At 33.3% G+C, this 19,107-nt stretch overlaps 2 protein-coding genes across 3 annotated transcripts; both read right to left on the minus strand.

The window, feature by feature from the left end:
• Positions 1–801: 801 nt before the first annotated feature.
• Positions 802–3,515, minus strand: LOC132714705 (complement C1q tumor necrosis factor-related protein 3-like). The gene is made up of 3 exons (XM_060697622.1): positions 3,228–3,515; positions 2,360–2,562; positions 802–2,002 (listed from the first exon to the last, which is right to left on the minus strand). The coding sequence occupies exons 1-3, from the start codon at positions 3,433–3,435 to the stop codon at positions 1,793–1,795; spliced, it is 621 nt and encodes a 206-aa protein (XP_060553605.1). The 5' UTR covers positions 3,436–3,515; the 3' UTR covers positions 802–1,792.
• A 7,137-nt stretch (positions 3,516–10,652) lies between these two features.
• On the minus strand, positions 10,653–13,053 carry LOC132714766 (complement C1q tumor necrosis factor-related protein 3-like). 2 transcript variants are annotated; one of them, XM_060697693.1, is made up of 3 exons: positions 12,701–13,053; positions 11,820–12,022; positions 10,653–11,421 (listed from the first exon to the last, which is right to left on the minus strand). In XM_060697693.1, the coding sequence occupies exons 1-3, from the start codon at positions 12,906–12,908 to the stop codon at positions 11,269–11,271; spliced, it is 564 nt and encodes a 187-aa protein (XP_060553676.1). In that variant the 5' UTR covers positions 12,909–13,053; the 3' UTR covers positions 10,653–11,268. The 2 variants fall into 2 exon arrangements, with proteins under 2 accessions (XP_060553676.1, XP_060553670.1); XM_060697687.1 differs by having other exon boundaries at positions 10,653–11,478; positions 12,701–13,046.
• Between the last annotated feature and the right edge of the window lie 6,054 nt (positions 13,054–19,107).

The raw sequence follows: 19,107 nt of genomic DNA on the forward strand, positions 1-19,107 counted from the left end.
AGTGTATAAAGCTATATATTTGATGCAAAAATTATTGTTTGGATTTTAAGAAACATAACTATGTTTATATATCGTAAATTGACCTTTCAAACGCTAATTGAAACGAAGCGAACATTCTCTCCATGCTCAAATGCTCTTCAGTATATTACCCTGTTTATAACTTTATATCTTGTCTTAAGTTATTATACAAAAGATCCTCCATATCTTGTTCATAGAAGGAAATAAAACCGACCTTAAATACAATAGAGACATCTGGCAAGTTTTGTATTTCGAATACTAAGTATGTTGTACTACATAAAGCTGCTTTAGATATCATGCAATTTTCTCCTACTTGGTGTTATTTCCATAACGATTAATGAAATATAATATGATATTATTTATGTGGCATCCCATCGCTGAGATTTCGACAAAACTAGCGATGTAATTGTGAGTGCAATCAACTAGCAACGCCTATAAGCACCTGTTGAAGCATAATCTTTTATTATCGTAGTACTCATATTAGTTCATAATACCGTGAACATGAAACGATCAACATGACTATACATGTCATTCAATGAAAAGCAGAATATGACCTTAAGTGTGTTTGCAGGTGGGGAACATAATAGAATGAAAAAAAGGGTTATACTCTTGCGTATTGATACAAATTATATAGGCACACAACATATTCTTAGGACAATAAAACTGTATTCAAGCAGAAATACTGAAACTAAGTATGTTCAAGATCATATTGATGAAAGTAAAAACACAAACCATGGTCCTACAAGAACAATCTTTTATTTTTCTTACAACAATATTGATTATAAAATTTATTCAGTTTTGTATATTTTATAGGTGTTACAAAACAATATGATTGATTTACTTTCAAATAGTGTTCTTCATTTAATTTGCGAAGTGATTTGTTACCTCAGAATTCACTAAAGGACAAATCCCTCTGGTTCAATAAACACAAATTAACTGGAGACCATATTCTTAAAAAAAAATCAAATAACATAAAGAGCAGTATTGCCTTATTCCATAATGATGGGAGGGCAATTTGCAGACTGTTACAATAAAATGAAAAATTAGAGACGATATTTGGTGACTGGTAAATTGAATGAATTAATGTAAGTTTCATATTTCAATTCGTTTGAAATTTAAGTTATTTATGAATTTTAAATTTCCTTTGCTGTAAACAACCCTGATAATGTTGGATTTGTCTGCAAAGATAAAAGCCAGGTACCACATGGGAAAAATCTTTAGAAATGAGTTTTTTCTTTGAAAAGTGTGAAATTATATTTAATTTGATAATTTTCACAAGATACATAGATAACATTATCTACATCTTTGTTTTCAATGTGAAATTATCAAATATTATATTCACGGATAAATCAGTAATGCTCTCAGTAACATTAAAAGGTTTTAACTAACGGTGGTCCTGAGAAAAAATAAATGAGTTTCTGTTTCCAGTGAGTTTTATTGGTAAATCATAAAAAAGTTTTATTCTAATTATTTTAAACAAAACGACGATTACTCCAATTGTTTATTGATTGTTTCCATGAATGTTATGTATCAATTACTTTTTGCTGATTATTGAAAAATCCATGCTGTCAGAAATCAAAAATACCATAAGGTATTTCTCAAACACGGAGTTGTTTGCAAATGAAGCTCTTATAGGGCACAGTTTTTCCACGTTTATATTTCATATTATTTTTCTTAATTGAAGCATATTCGTCAACAACTTTGTATAACATCTAACAATACTTTAGTCTGTATTGTGACATAGTCCGTATGATTGCTTATAATCGAGAAGACGTCAATTGATTAAAAATCCACTGAAAACCGTATGGAAACAACAGCCTTCCAGGTGGCCCCTTGCTCCTTTGTTTCCGATCTTAACAAACACCGTGTCGCCAATGCTAAGTTGAAGTATGATAGCGGTTGATCTCATCAGTGAGTAGTCGGAATTCTGGTCAAGGAAAATATAACCAACTTGAGAGGAATTGTGCATGATGTATAGATGAAGCTAAAAAGAAACATTACATTGAAATTCATTGTTTATTTGATTTTAGATATACAATAACTATCTGATATAGTACGAATGAAACATATGCTGTAAGTGTAGTATTTGTTACAAAAACTGTGTTGTATACCCTTGTTATAAAAGCAATTTAAGTTTTAATGTTTAAGAAAGTTTCGAAGGACTGCTTATTAACAATTTAAACGGGCAAAATATATTGAACAAAAGAAAAAAAAGAAACTTCCTGTTCTTAACAATTTTCTTTACATTCTATACTGTATATGATAGTCATCGAAAAAGGCATAATGTAAAGGCAAGCATCATTTTATAAGACTGTAAAAAACCATGATGTCTCTAACTTACATAATTGGTTGTTGCTTTTGATCTTGAGCTTGCAACTAGATGTATGCTGTATAAGCCATTCACTGGGGCGACAAACATCCCTGATCCAGAATTGTATCCATTTCCAGCATTTGTACTGACTCTATCAAAAACAACTACAGTATTCACTGCCGGGTTAATGAGAGAAACTGATAGCTGTGCAATAAACGCAACCTTTTGACTATCTAGAATAAAGCAAATACATAGATTATAGGAAAACAGATCCTTTCGGCAGATTATTGAAATCAGACTAAGCCGGTGCTGGAATCGTGACATATGTCTGCAATAAACAGTCTAAATCAAACACGTAATGGGATTTTCGTTATTTATGTTATTGCCATCGTTCTAAAATCTGTAGATCTTCTGTACACTCTAAAAAAAGTTTTGAATGGCAGACGATCAATGGAAATTTTATGACACATCGATATAAATCGATAGGTATGTATCTAGTTCAAACAATAGCAAAATTGTAATTTGAACTAAAATTCTGAATGAAGTGTGACAACAAAATTACACGAAAATTTACAGACTCGGATTGAATGAGTCTGTACATCAAATATAATGAAAAGGTACAACGTCCCTCTCATCGCCTAGCACTGGCTTGAGCAATACTCAATTTTAACTCTAAAAAGTGTTGGAATCAATGGTCCCGAAGGACCAGAAAAATATAGCAACACCAGCTGTTGCACGACACTTGACACCTGTCATCTAAACAAGTCTGAAAAATAAAAGTATAATTATAACGTGAGGCTTGCTTGATCATATGCGTACTCCAAAACTAAAGAAATGAAATGCTGATACATCTTATACATTTTATAATAAGATTTGTGAATAAAAAATGATGACCAACCTTCAAACATTTTCATTTGTTTTAGCTCCTTAATTTCTCTTTCAAACTGAGATAATTTCTCCAGCACTTTATAATTATAATCAAATCTCGACACACATTGAACCGGCTCAACATTACCTAAATCACAAGCCGCATTCTTAATACAAAAAACAATTCCTACAAAGCAGAAATGTGCAAACATTTTATATCCGATTCTGTGGTTGTACATATATCCGTCTAGGTTATATCGTTTTGGTAACAATTCAAGTTGTTAAATCTATCGTAGTTTATACAAACCACTTATGTATAGAACGTTTTATATTCAGCACGGTAATTTACGAGGGATGATCCATATGTTTTGTCACAGCCCCGGCTACATTTTATCTCGACGTCAATTTTTCATTTACCATATACAAATAACAAACATAATTTTAGTTATATTTAGCAATTAGATGTATAATTAGATGTATAATAAAAGTTCAACTTTAAATTGCACTCAATGTCGACGATCTAAAAAATAGTTAACATCTTCTGGGACAAAGTAATGTATGTGTTATAACAAAAAAATATATTTACACGGTGAACATAAAATGATACTGATATTGTAAACTAAGAATCTAACAAACAGAAATGAACGACCCGAACAGAACGGACGGAATTAATCAGTGATGTTACTATAATGGTAAAAAGCTTGCATAACTGTTTATTGATTCAGACGTTAAACGCTTTCCATACCTTATATAGGGTTAAATTCGTCCTTCAGCTGAATTGATAAAACAGTAAATTAACATTTAAAACCTTTTGCAAGGGGTTAATAAAATTATCCCAAAAAAAATCACATTCAAACATATGTTGCTTAGCAAAAGTTGAGTAGTATATTTGGTAGGCAGACATGTTTACATAGGTAAAGGAATTAAGATTCTCAAAATTTATTTTCAAAATGATCATAAATCTTTCTTTCACGAAATCTTTTGAAACATATTTTGATAATATAAAGTTGTAAACTTGTCTAGGAATGCAAAAGATATGTTACATTATTTGCTTAAATTCTTTTTGCCTATTTCCTTCTTTGGTATGTATGAGAAGTAGGCAGAAGCAGTAGCAGCAGAAGGAAACATGAAGTAAGCAGTAACACAGCAGTAGCAAAGTTATTAAACGTGAAGTTGGCAGTAGCAGTAGCACAGCAGTAGCAGTAGCGCAGCAGCAGCATTTGCAGTAGAAGTAGCAGTGACGTTGACAGTAGCAGTGACAGTATTAATAGCAGTGGCAGTAGCAGTAGCAAAATCACAGCAGTAGCAATAGCACATCAGTAGCAGTGGCAGTACCAGTGTCAAGAGCAACAGCACAACAGTAGCAATAGCACAGAAGTAGCAGTAGCAGTGGCAGTAACAGTAGCAGTGGCAGTAGCAGTAATTAGTAGTAGCAGTGGCAGTAGCAGTGGCAGTAGAAGTAATTAGTAGTAGACGTGACAGTGGCAGTGGCAGTAGCAGAAGCAATAGCAGTGGCAGTGGCATTTTGATTAGCAGTGACAGTAGTAGTTGCAAAAACAAAGCAGTAGCAATAGCAATGGCAGTAACAGTACCTGTATGGGGAAGCAGTAGCAGAAGCAGTGGCAATGGCAGAAGCAGTGGAGTGGCTGTGGCAGTATTAGTGGTAGTGACAGTAATGGTGTCAGTGACAGTGGCAGTAGTAGTAGTAGAAGTGCATCAGTAGCAATAGCAATGCAGTAGTAGTAGTGGCCGTAGCATAGCACAGAAATAGCTGAACAGTGACATGAATAATATATTTTCAACAATTAAATTTCACACGTATTACAACTTCCACAATATGAGGATTTTAAGTGTACATATTTTGTTATTCAACATCAACTACAAAAGAAATTAAAGATCCTGTAACTCATTTTCTTATGGTTTCATATCATAAATATAATGCTCAAATGAAGATTTATCAATATTGTAAGTTCAAAAAAACATTATTTGTTAACATATTACCGAATTTACATTTCATGTTAATAAAGAGAGGTAATCAGAAAGTTAATTTAAAAGTTAAGTCTAATTCAATTTTTTCAATAAGAAAGGAATGCATATATTTAACTGATTACATATAATGTGGACAACTATTTACAGTACATATGCTACATATTCTTTGATGTTTAGAAAATTGTTTTAGATGCATAGTTATATACATGTAAAATAAATTTACTTAAATGTGGTAACAACTTCTCTCTTCCCCTCGGTACCTGTACGTTGTTGAGAAGACACAGGCATCGACACTGGGGACGGCGAAAATGATCGGAACTTGTGCTGCGTATCAGCTGCCGATGTCCTGACTAAAGCCGAGGGGAGTAACCCTACAAAGTAGGCTTTGGGTCGACGAGGATGGTGTGCTAGGGTGCGTGAGCCCCTAGCACGGTTAGACGGCTTAAACGGCAGACCTTTTGCTGGCACCAACAGCTCTTGAAAGAGCTACCCTTTCAATTTGCCGCAGGTTACTGTACATTTAGGTTCTCATTGACCGCCGTACAGTGACCTTCTTTTGGGTCAAAATTCATATATATGGCTAATACTCCGTGGAAATTGCATGGAGGTGAATTATCACCACATTGTAATTTGAAATTAACTCTTTAAGGGCCTGACTGGTGACATGTCCGGGGTCCGTAATCGGCAGCGGAAGCTACATTGTGTGCCCTTACTCGCGGATGGACCCTCATTAATCATAGACTACTGATTGGTAACAACCTTAATTGACATTACGCCAGAACAGAGATTGCTCCGCCCACTAATTTACGTGACACGGTCATTCAGAACCTTAGACAAAAGACAGTGCCGACGTTTACGCGAAACTGTCATGCCGCTTAAGTGACTAATGAATGTATGTTATATAATTTGGTATATATAAAATTGTAATGCTTTTATTGAATAGTTCAATGTATTATGGTATTCAAAAAAGTAATAAATAACTGCATTCACGCATTAATGATGAATAAAACGTTAGGCAAAGATCTTGTTATATATCTCGCTGACTTCAAGGAAGATGTTACTGACAAAATATCATTTTAGTGTACAAATTCAAAGATAGTTAAAATTGATGTAGCGGAACATATAAAAGTAAAATTATATCAATGAAACAGTAACATTAACAAATGGTTTTGTGGTTTTATGTGCGAAATCACTTATACGTATGTAATGCATTTGTGCATAAATTGTCAAAATTAAATGAGAAAATTGCCCATGCGTAACTTTGTTGTATGATATATGATTATATGTATATTTGTACATTAGATATTTTCGTGATAAAACACAATATTATTCACTTCAAAATAAGTTTCGAATATACCAGACCTCGGCTTTAAATTAAAACTGTTATCAGATAAGGTGTTATTGAAGCAGATGTATCTTAATATTTAATCTTAATTCATATAGCTTTAATAGAAATATTTAGATAGGATAACTTCACCTAAAATATTTATTACATATTCTCTCATTATATTTGCAAGTTTTTCTTTCTACTGCAGGATTTTGACACGATATTCTGAGACCTTTTAATATATTATGTGATTATGAATTGACATAATTGTAATGAAGGAAGGAATAGAGTATTTGTTTAAACTTTTTCCTTGTTTAATGGAATGTGGTATAGCCAGTTTTAACTTTCGTACCTGCTATATAACTTATTATCTTCATATATAGAAAGTTACTAATAGTTTTGTTTTTGTAAAATGAACTGACTCCATCTGTTAATATGTCAGGATATTTCGTAACTTAGATAAACCGTTTAAATAGCTTTACTGGTTGGGGACCATCAACCGGACACTTTTTGAACATTTTTCCGTACAGATTTTAAAATTTTAAACCTAGAGATATTAAAATTTGACACAGTTCAGCTAGGTTCTTCTCCTTACTAACACACTAGTTTGTTTATTTCTGATTGTATTGACACTTATATTTGAGGCTTGACAAGGAGGGTATCAAAATTACCTAAATTGTCTACACTACAGTACCATGATAAAAAGCTTGGGTGTTTTTATTTTTGATTTTTAACATGATGTACAATATTTCAGCAACAAATGCTGAAGTTTTGGATATTCTATTGTTTACTCTGCGAATGATTATGGCTGGTATATGAGGTCAGGCATTTCTTTCTTGACCCCCAAATTTCAACGTCAACATTCTTGAAATAGACATTAAAATATTACCTTTTACGGAGATTGAAATAAATTTATTTACTTAATTTTAGAAAAAAACATGCATTTATTGTTGATAAAAAAGTGACTTACAACCATTGAACAAAGAAAATACTAAATTAGGCATTTTCGGGACCGTCCGGGTTTGGTGGTTGTCCGGTTTTGGTGGTCCCCAACCAGGAAATTGATAATTTCAATATAAATACTGCTGCACCATTGTCTTATACAAAACGCTTGTCTAAGAAAAATGGCGGACTTCTCAGACATCTTAGCGTGAAACTGATAACGATCGCCGATTGGTTTATCTGTAACACCCCTGCCAACTTGATTGACAGGCTGCGTAATGTCAATTACAACATACACGGTCTTTAACAATTTAGAATCACAAACTGGATGTAGTAAACTGCCAATTTCACGTTTAATAATTTTGCTACTGCTACTGCAAAATTCACATTTCATCATTTTGCTAATGCTACTGCTGTGCTACTGCCAATGTCACGTTTAATAATTTTGCTACTGCTACTGCTGTGCTACTGCTACTGTTGTGCTACTGCTAATTTCACTTTTCATATTTTTGCTCCTGCTACTGCCATTTCCACGTTTTATAATTTTGCTAATGCTACTGCTGTGCTACTTTTCATGTTTTCATGTTTTAAATTAGTTATAATTTTGCTACTGTCACTAGTGAGCTACTGCTTCTGCTAATTTCACGTTTTATCATTTTGCTACTGCTACTGGTGTGCTTCTGCAAAGTTCACGTTTTATAATTTTGCTACTGCTACAGCTTTGCTTCTACTACTGCGAACTTTGCGTTTCATAATGTTGCTACTGCTACTGCTAACATTTTGCCGGTGGTAGGCATATATGTACATGTGTTAAGTGTACATGTATAAAGTGACTTGTAGAATCAGGTGCAGGTATGTTTTGGGCATTTATTGTTTCCACTTCAATTCAACATCAAATGGATTTTCCAAAAGGACGTACATAATCATTTGATTTCCCATAATCTTTTTTTCCAACTGATTCAGTTGATGATAAAGTACGAAGTGGGAAAAGAAAATGCATTTACATAAACATACTTGAATTAAAACTGTTTTCAGTTTTTTGGTCTTTTTCAATAGTAAAAAATGATTTTAACTGTGATTAATGGGCGAAGAATAATAACTTGAATAATGTTTCATTGCCGCATTAATGTATATCAAATTAAACAAAATAATTTATCCTTTACTGAAAACATTCTGAGAGTTTAGTACAATATAGTATTAAATATTTTCCGATTTGAGAGTATTTCTCCTATGTTACAAAAACTATTGGAAAAAAAGTAAGAATGGTAAGATATAAAAGGGCTCTCATTCCTTGCCGTAAATGTTAAGAGATTTTGGTTCCGTTTCTATAACACTTTCAGAACAAACAATATTTTTTTAACTTGTTGACAATTTAGTAACATCTAACAACACATTAGCTTTGAATTCATAATGCCGAAGCTTACGAACGACAACCTTGTTTGCTTTCAATGTGGACAATCAGGCTTTTTAGAGTGCTACATAGCCTCTTGGATTTGGAAACTCGTTCCAATTACTTTAATTGTTATTGGTGTTTTAGGAAACATTCTTAGTTTGATTATATTTTTCACGCGTAAACTTCGTTAGAAATCAACATGCGTGTATTTCATTGTCTTATCTGTGTGTGACACAACATTGTTATGTTCGGCATCTTTGAATAAAACCGTCAAGGCCGTGTTTAGTATTGATACGAGGACGGCGTCTTCTTTCAGTTGCTTAGTTACTGGATGGATAGTGCACACGTCTGGAATGACTTCTAACTGGACCATTGTTTTGATCACAGCTGAAAGAGCTTTTGTCACATTATTTCCATTTATAGCCAAACCTAGGATGACATCTAGAAATGCAGTAATTATCTGTATCACTTTGGTAATAATCGTCATGTTACTAAACGGACATTTAATTTACGGCCGTGTCTTAATGGAAAGACGGGTTAACATTGCAGGAAATAATGTGACACGTATGAAACTTATCCAAATGTGTTCTTTGCGTCCAGGGAAGTATTTAGAATTCTATAACTTCGTATGGAGAAAACTGCTTCTTATCATCGGCTCTATTGTACCCTTTGCACTCATTGTTTTAGGAAACGTCATTGTAGCAATTTCCTTGATAAAGAGTAGAAGAGCACTTCGTCGTGTGCAACACAGCAGTGAAGGAGTTGTTGTCGACATGACCCGGCAGCCGTCTAGAAATAAATCTAATTACAAAATGTTTTTCACCCTCTGCACCGTTTTCCTTGTGACAACTGTCCCTTATGGTGTTTACTTAAACGTGATTGAGTTAGGCAAAACTGTTGATGAGCATACCTTAGCGAAGTACCAACTATTTAGCGTGATCGTGAGTTGTATATTGGAGTAACTACAGTCTAAATTTTCTCCTTTATTGTTTGACAGGGTCTTTGTTCAGGAATGAGTTTAAGAGGGTGATGGCGTCCCCACTTACATCATTAACCTCACTTACAGTACGAAGTGGTGTTCCAACGCGGAGCGACCACACACAGTGAATTTGTTGTTTGATTCTTCTAGCAAGATTTGTTTTGCTATTGTTTTCTTACTTAAACGGAATTAAAATGTCCTTATTCTGTAACGTACATTCAAGATTAATGGAAAATCTCGTCTGATATTTATATCATCTTAAAAACATAATATGGAAAAGACATTGAACATTAAACTACTTATTGTATTAATACATAATATGATATAATATTAAAACACACAGTTTCCTTCTCTACGGTAAAGTCAATATGGGAGTTCATAATATTTTCAAATAACAAATGGCTTTTCAGAATGTTCGGATGAATAAATGACATTTACTTACTCATGAATGACGGATAAAGATAGTGAATGCCAAAATGAATAAGCGTGAGCTATGATATGACATAAGAAACGTTACTGCGTGTATCTATCAGAAACCTTTCAAAAGCAACAAGATGGCGAATAACTATTACTATAACAATTTGTCAACAACACTTTCACATCTGACTAGACATTCATACCTTCGCAAGACAAGTGTTTTATAAAAACACTATTTTAAGCAAACAACAAACGATATATCAAAAAGACAATGTTGTCTTCATATTTGGGACAGATTTAGTGTGTTCTATTACCATCTCCACGGTTCTCTTCTCAATAAAGTTTGCATCTAATAACGTTAAGGATCATGTCATTCAACATCCAAGTCATTACACACAATTTTGTTCTATTTTCCATGCTATGAGACAAAGAGTAAGTGACTTTATCAGGGCGTTATCCTGCCGAATAGTAAACTCATTGAAGCGATGAATATTTTCAGGGAATTTGAGCTTGGGACTCGGGAATTAAAATATACCTATAGCAGCATATATCCTTGAGCTTATACAAACACTAAAGGTAGAACGGTAGAACTGTGAAATTATCAAATAAAATGTTCACGGATAAATCAGTAATGCTCTCAAAAACATAAAAAGGTTTTAACTAACGGTGGTCCTGAGAAAAAATAAATGAGTTTCTGTTTTTAGTGAGTTTTATTGGTAAATCATAAAAAAAGTTTTATTCTAATTATTCTAAACAAAACGACTATTACTCCAATTGAATATTGATTGTTTCCATGAATGTTATGTATCAATTACTTTTTGCTGTCAGAAATCAATTATACCATAAGGTATTTCTCAAACGCAGAGTTGTTTGCAAATTAAGCTCTTATAGGGCACAGTTTTTCCACGTTTATATTTCATATTATTTTTCTTAATTGAAGCATATTCGTCAACAACTTTGTATTACATCTTACAATAGTCTGTATTGTGACATAGTCTGTTTGATTGCTTATAATCGAGAAAACGTCAATTGATTAAAAATCCACTGAAAACCGTATGGAAACAACAGCCTACCAGGTGGCCCCTTGCTCCTGTGTTTCCGATCTTAACAAACACCGTGTCGCCAATGCTAAGTTGAAGTATGATAGCGGTTGATCTCATCAGTGAGTAGTCAGAATTCTGGTCAAGGAAAATATAACCAACTTGAGAGGAATTGTGCATAATGTACAGATGAAGCTAAAAAGAAACATATGTTCATTCGATTTTAGATATACAATAATTATCTGATATAGTACGAATGAAACATATGCTGTCAGTGTAGTATTTGTTACAAAAACTGTGTTGTATACCCTTGTTATAAAAGCAATTTAAGTTTTAATGTTTAAGATAGTTGCGAAGGACTGCTTATTAACAATTTAAACGGGCAAAAAATATTGAACAAAAGAAAAAAAGAAACTTCCTGTCCTTAACAATTTTCTTTACATTCTATACTGTATATTATAGTCATCGAAAAAGGCATAATGTAAAGGCAAGCATCATTTTTAAGACTGTAAAAAACCATGATGTCTCAAACTTACATAATTGGTTGTTGCTTTTGATCTTGAGCTTGCAACTAGATGTATGCTGTATAAGCCTTTCACTGGGGCGACAAACATTCCTGATCCAGAATTGTATCCATTTCCAGCATTTGTACTGACTCTATCAAAAACAACTACAGTATTCACTGCCGGGTTAATGAGCGTACCTGATAGCTGTGCCATAAACGCAACCTTTTGACTATCTAGAATAAAAACAAATACATAGATTATAGGAAAACAGATCCTTTCGGCAGATTATTGAAATCAGGTAGCGGAATAAGCCGGTGCTGGAATCGTGAAAAAAATCTGCCATGAACAGGCTAAATCAAACACGTAATGGGATTTTCATTATTTATGTTATTTCCATCGTTCTACCATCTGTAGATCTTCTGTACACTCTAAAACAAGTTTTGAATGGCAGACGATCAATGGAAATTTTATGACACATCGATATATATCGAAAGGTATGGATCTAGTTCAAACAATAGCAAAATTGTAATTTGAACTAAAAGTCTGAATAAAGTGTGACAACAAAATTACACGACAATTTACAGTCTCGGATTGAATGAGTCTGTAAATCAGATGTAATTAAAAGGTACAACGTCCCTCTCGTCGCCTAGCACTGGCTTGAGCAATACTAAAAAGTGTTGGAATCAATGGTCCCGAAGGACCAGAAAAATATAGCAACACCGGGCAACTTTTTGCAGCTGTTGCACGACACTTGACACCTGTCATCTAAACAAGTCTGAAAAATAAAGGTATAATTACAACGTGAGGATTGCTTGATCATATGCGTATCCAAAACTAAAGAAATGAAATGCTGATACAACTTATACATTTTATAATAAGATTTGTGAATAAAATGAAAAATGATGACCAACCTTCACACATGTCCTTTTGCTTTAGCTCCTTAATTTCTCTTTCAAACTGAGATAATTTCTCCAGCACTTTATAATCATAATCAAATCTCGACACACATTGACCCGGCTCAACATTACCTGAATCACAAGCCGCATTCTTAATACAAAAAACAATTCCTACAAAGCAGAAATGTGCAAACATTTTATATCCGAGTCTGCGGTTGTACATATATCCGTCTAGGTTATATCTTATTGGTAACAATTCAAGTTTTTAAATCTATCTTAGTTTATACAAAGTTATGCTCTTATTCGTTACACTCAAACGAACATAAATCATTTACATTCTTTAATAATACACCTTTGAAATAATAAACAACACAACACAGAGTTTAAAGAGACTAGAGTGAGTATTTGTAAGCCGTCTCCACTAACCGTTTATTTTCCCAACCAACAAAGACAACATTCTGAATATAAATCTACATATCAATTTTTGTTAAGACAAACGTCCAAAAAAGCTTCCATATGACTTATAGTAATAAATTTTCTAAGCAAATTCATCTGTTAAAATATGCCAAATACTTGTATAAAGAAATATAAACTTTCAAAGAGAGTTTTGTAAAAACAGAAGTTTTTGAAAATGTTCGAAAAGTCAGGTTGCTGCGAGCGGGATACCCAACCCTACTCCAACGTGGGAAGGGGGGGGGGAATTGTTGAATGATGAATCCAGGCTCAAGACCAGCGGCTCCTTCGAACCTACCTGACATAAAACCCAAATTCAGTGGTCTTAAATTTTATGACATAATGGAAAAAGGAAACAAAATAATTCACAGTGAATCAAAACGGAATTAAATGAAAATGCCTCATCGATTTTGAAAGTCCATTGATATTATTTATTTTGCGTATAAAGACACATGTTTACTTTGCTCCGAGCTGTACATAATGCTGAAAAAGAAACTTTCTGTATTATATAATCGAAAATATTTCAATATTTTCGGAAATGTCACATCTTAACGGCTTGACAAATAAACCTCGAATGCCCGCTGTACTAATTACAAGAAACTCGTGCACTATTGCCGCCAAAAATACATACCTTCCGACTACTGCCTTATAAAGAAATACTAAGTTTCCGATAATAAATACATCACTCATGTATAGAAACTTTTATATTCAGTATGGTAATTTACGTGGGATGATCCAAATGTTTTGTCACTGCCCCGGCTACATTCAATTTTGACGTCATTATTTCTTTTACTAGTCTATATACAAATAACCAAACATAGTTTTAGTTATATTTAGTAATTAGATGTATTATAAAAGTGCAACTTAAATTGCACCCAAAAAAGCTATAATTACACGATGAACATCTGATTTGGTAAACTAAATATGTAACAAGCAGAAATGAACAACCAGAACAGAACGGACGGACTTAGTCACAATCTATGTCTATCGATGATACTTCATGTATAATGGTAAAAAGTTTGTATAACTATTTATTGATTTAGACGATATACGCTTTCCATGCCTCATTAAAAACAACATTATTGTGTGTTGTTTATTTCACTACCAACGACAAATAAGATGATTATGAATTGTTATTTGAAGTATGCAGAAGTTCAAGGGTGTAATTATTTTAGAGGTTGTTGATTTGATCACATAGTTAATAATGTATTAAAAGTCATTTGACGAAATGGTGGACAGGATGTGTTAAGCAATGTTTTTCTTTCTTTAAAATATTTTAAGAGATATGGAGGAGAACTATAACAATATGGCAGACTAAGACATTAGAGGTTTAGAGATTTAGAAATTATTTCTAACACTAAAAACTAAAAAACAGATGATCTCAAAGTGTAAAATAAAAACAACAATTTTTTTTGTTTTATAATATATATATATATTTTTTTGAAAATCTATGTACACTGAAATACCTGAATTTTATGTCACCAACAAATGACTCGTCCAGCGTCACTTAAAGTCGTGACCACCTCATAATGTTTGCATTATCGTGTAGGTCAGATAGGTCAGACTACTGTACTAATTTTCCCATAGCCTTACATAATAAGAAATGACCACTAAACCAACCTTAAATTTGAGTATTCATGCTATAGATGCGAATTTTCTAGAATAACATGCGTGACATATTAAATTGATCTTGTTATATAGGATTGTCCGGCAAAATGTTACGCAAAATATCCCCAAAGAGGATTACCCCCCCCCCCTCCTTTCACTGAAATGTTCTGCTGATCACAGGATTTACATATACCTTTTTTGAAATGCAAATACCGAAATGACTTTTATCCTCGACACTTATGAAACAGTTCATTTTCTTAAGGAAAGAATGCAGTGTCAGTGTCTATAATAATGTTCATACTTGTAAACATTACATATTCGTACAAACACCTGATGTCCCATTAAATCATACGGTTTTCCCTGCACTTCTTCAGCTTATTGCCGGCCATGTTACAATAAAGAAATCTGACCTAAAGAAAACGATTTCCTGTGGCTGAAAGTCAGTATAATAGAAAACTTAAATAAAAACAAAGGGACCATAGTGTCTCCTATATAACACACTTGAATATGAAGGCGCTACATGACAATGAACAATAAATATTGACAACTATGAATAATAAGCAGGAATTATTTCAAAATATGTGTCACCTGATTGATATCTTAGTTCAAATCTGCATTAAGTTTACAGGTAAACTGACCCTAGTTGTTAGGGAAGATCAACTGTTGCTGTAATATCAAAGTTCAGATCTGTTAAAGTTTACAAGTAAAATGTCCCTCGCTGCTAAGGAAGATTAAGCATTGATGTAGAGGTCACTTTTAGTTATGCAGAGTCAATGGTTGCTTTAAAAGTCATGATATGGTTACTGGTTGCTATTGGAAATCGATGGTTGATATAGAAGTTACTTGTTGGTTCAAAGTGGTTAGCAAATGGTTGTTTATTCAATACGGAAATTTACGAGGGATGCTCCAAATGTTTTGTCACTGCCCCAGCTACTTTAAATCTCGACATTAATTTTATCTTTTACTATATATGTATCATGATAGTCTTTGAATCATTATAAAGTGTTTTTATATTCAAGAAATACCTGGTGAATTCTATGTAAAACGTGTGAAAGGCTCTTATAGAAGTTTTAACTATCACAGCTCTTTGGACATAAAAAGACCTTGAAGCCGTGGTTTTTAATACAGTTATAGTGATTAAGTATTTTGTATGAAAGTCAAAATGCCACTTTGTTTTTATTTTGCTTATTTATAACAAATTATTTCACATTCAGCACTTTTCCTAGCAATTATAAGCATCTAACATACTATTATTCCGTTATTTAAACATTGTTAAACAATGTTTTTCCTTGCTGAAAATGAAAGACATAAGGAAGCTATAAGATTATTGAAACATATATTTGTGATTATCAATTATGTTCGATCGGCATTAAGATATTCAACCTTTTGAAATATATAACAAATTTTCCCAACAACGTTGATCAAACTCTCACTTTAAAAAGTTTAATCAAGGTGGTAGGAATGTCCTGAAATAATGTACTATGATACGTTATGTTTGACAGACAAATATATTCATCCGGCGCCAGGTTCGTTAATAAAATTAACAATCATATCTTATCGGAGAGGAACTATAACACAGTAAGAATACACAGAATGGATGCGGATAAATTTCGCTCTTAGCTTCTCTTAAAATAACTTAACATGTAAACAAATACATGTAGTAATGTAATTCTAGAAGTTGACGAGTAAAATTATAACAATTTATCAGGTAATGGTCCACCTAAATAAGTAAATTCATATATCAATTAGTACATGTTTATATACTGTTATATATTGTTTTATTACCTTTCAAGATTTTTTCCGTATTTTTGATTGGATATTGATCCGCCGAAGGAAATTGATATTACCTAGCAAAATTCCGGAAACAAAGTGATCCCTCGGAAGCATTAATCACAACAAAATAACTGAAGAATTGCAGACCTGGTTTGATTGAGTCTGTACATGAGGGAAAATGATTAAGTGCAACATCCCTCACGCCTCCTAGCACCGGCTTGAGCGGTACTCAATTCTCAACACTTAATAGTGCTGGCATCAATGATCCCGAAGGACCAGAAAATATAACAACACTGAAGTGAAGTACGGGGCAACTTTTTACAGCTGCCACACGGCACTTGACACCTGCTGTTGTGAAGTACAAAATTCCGGAAACAAAGTGATCCCTCGGAAGCAATAATCACAACAAAATAACAGAAGAATTGCAGACTCGGTTTGATTGAGTCTGTACAAAGACGGGTAATATACACATCAAATATTCTCTTTGGATACCCCACGTTGTGAACTATATGCGCTGTGACGATGCGCATTCGATTCGATTTTGCGCTCCGATGACGTCATTTTGCCTTGAAGGGAATCTTTTCTTGACGTTTAAAATAGCAAATTGATTTATTTTAAAATCGTCGTACTCGGCTGGGGGAGGGTAATAAAATTATTATTTTGGTTTTTGAGTGATATATTTGGACATATTACCTGCGAGGATAAAATATCGCCCGAGCCGGTCTTGGCAGGTATTATATCCACATATATCAACCAAAAACCAAAATAACATATAATGGTATGTAAAAATGTCTAACTGTGCATCATTGAGCATTTGTAAATTATTATGATTGTCAGAACTATGTGCTTATCCACGTCATTTCATTGTTGTCGTGAAATTATAAATGATTTGGTACCTGCAAGTAACAGGTAGATGCATTCTATACACATGTATACATAGGTATAGGAATTTAGATTCTGAAAATTTATTATGATAAATGACTATTATTTTCTTATATCACATTTCTTGGGAAAATATACACGCACTTATAAAAGTAATATTGTAAACTGGTCTAAACATGCAAAATATGTGTTACAAATATTTGCTTCAAGTCTTTTTGCCTGTTTTCTACTTTGGCGGGCATATATGTACACGTGTAAAGAGTGTTGTAAAAGCAGGTGCAGGTAATTTTTGGGCGACTATCGTTTTCACTTCAATTCAGTGTCAAGTGGATTTCCCAAATGAAATCACATGACAATTTTATTTTCTAAAATATTTTCCCAAATGATTCAGTTGATGATAACTTACGAATAAGGGAGAGAAAATATTTACATAGTTTTTACACTAACAACATTAAACTAAACTGTAAAAAGTTGCATTGATTCGGCACCAAGATAAATGTTATGAAATAAATTATTTTAGAATTAAAACTGTGATAAATTTGCGAAGAATATTCACTTTGAATGATTTTTGATTTCCGCATTAATGTGCATCAAATAAAGAAATACTTTGTTTTTTACTGAAAACATGCTGAGAGTTTAGTGCAATATAGTATTTAAAATTTGCCGATTTCAGAATATTCTCCTACGTTACAAAAATTATTGGAAAAAGTAAGGATGGCAAGATATAAGAGGGCTCTTATACATTCCTTGCCATAGATGTTAAGAGATTTTATCTGTTTCTATACATTATAAGTAAACTTTCAGAACAAACAATAATTCGTTTTTCTCGTTGACAATTTAGTAACATCTAACAACACATTAGCTTTGAATTCATAATGCCGAAGATTACAAACGACAACCTTGTTTTCTTTCAATGTGGACAATCAGGCTATTTAGAGTGTAACATAGCCTCTTGGATTTGGAAACTCGTTCCAATAACTTTAATTGTTATGGGTGTTTTAGGAAACATTCTTAGTTTGATTATATTTTCCACGCGTAAACTTCGTAAGAAATCAACATCCGTATATTTCATTATCTTGGCTGTGTGTGATACAACTTTGCTATGTTCGGCATCTTTGAATAAAACCGTCAATGCTGTGTTTGGTATTGATACGAGGACAGCGTCTTCCTTCAGTTGCCTAGTTACTGGATGGATAGTGCACACGTCTGGAATGACTTCTAACTGGACCATTGTTTTGATCACAGCTGAAAGAGCTTTTGTCACATTATTTCCATTTATAGCCAAACCTAGGATGACATCTAGAAATGCAGTTATTATCTGTATTTCTTTGGTTATAATCGTCATGTTACTAAACGGGCATTTAATTTACGGCCGTGTCTTAATGGAAAGACGGGTTAACATTTCGGGAAATAATGTGACACGTATGAAACTTATTCAAATGTGCTCTTTGCGTCCAGGCAAGTATTTAGAATTCTATAACCTCGTATGGAGAAAACTGCTTCTTATCATCGGCTCTATTGTACCCTTTGCACTCATTGTTTTAGGAAACGTCATTGTAGCAGTTTCTTTGATTAAGAGTAGAAGGGCACTTCGTCGTGTGCAACACAGCAGTGAAGGAGTTGTAGTCGACATGACCCGGCAGCCGTCTAGAAATAAATCTAATTACAAAATGTTTTTCACCATCTGCACCGTTTTCCTTGTGACA

This window comes from Ruditapes philippinarum, unplaced genomic scaffold, assembly GCF_026571515.1.
Source record: "Ruditapes philippinarum isolate M1 unplaced genomic scaffold, ASM2657151v2 ctg2229_1_1_1_1, whole genome shotgun sequence".
NCBI classification, from domain to species: Eukaryota; Metazoa; Mollusca; class Bivalvia; order Venerida; family Veneridae; genus Ruditapes; species Ruditapes philippinarum.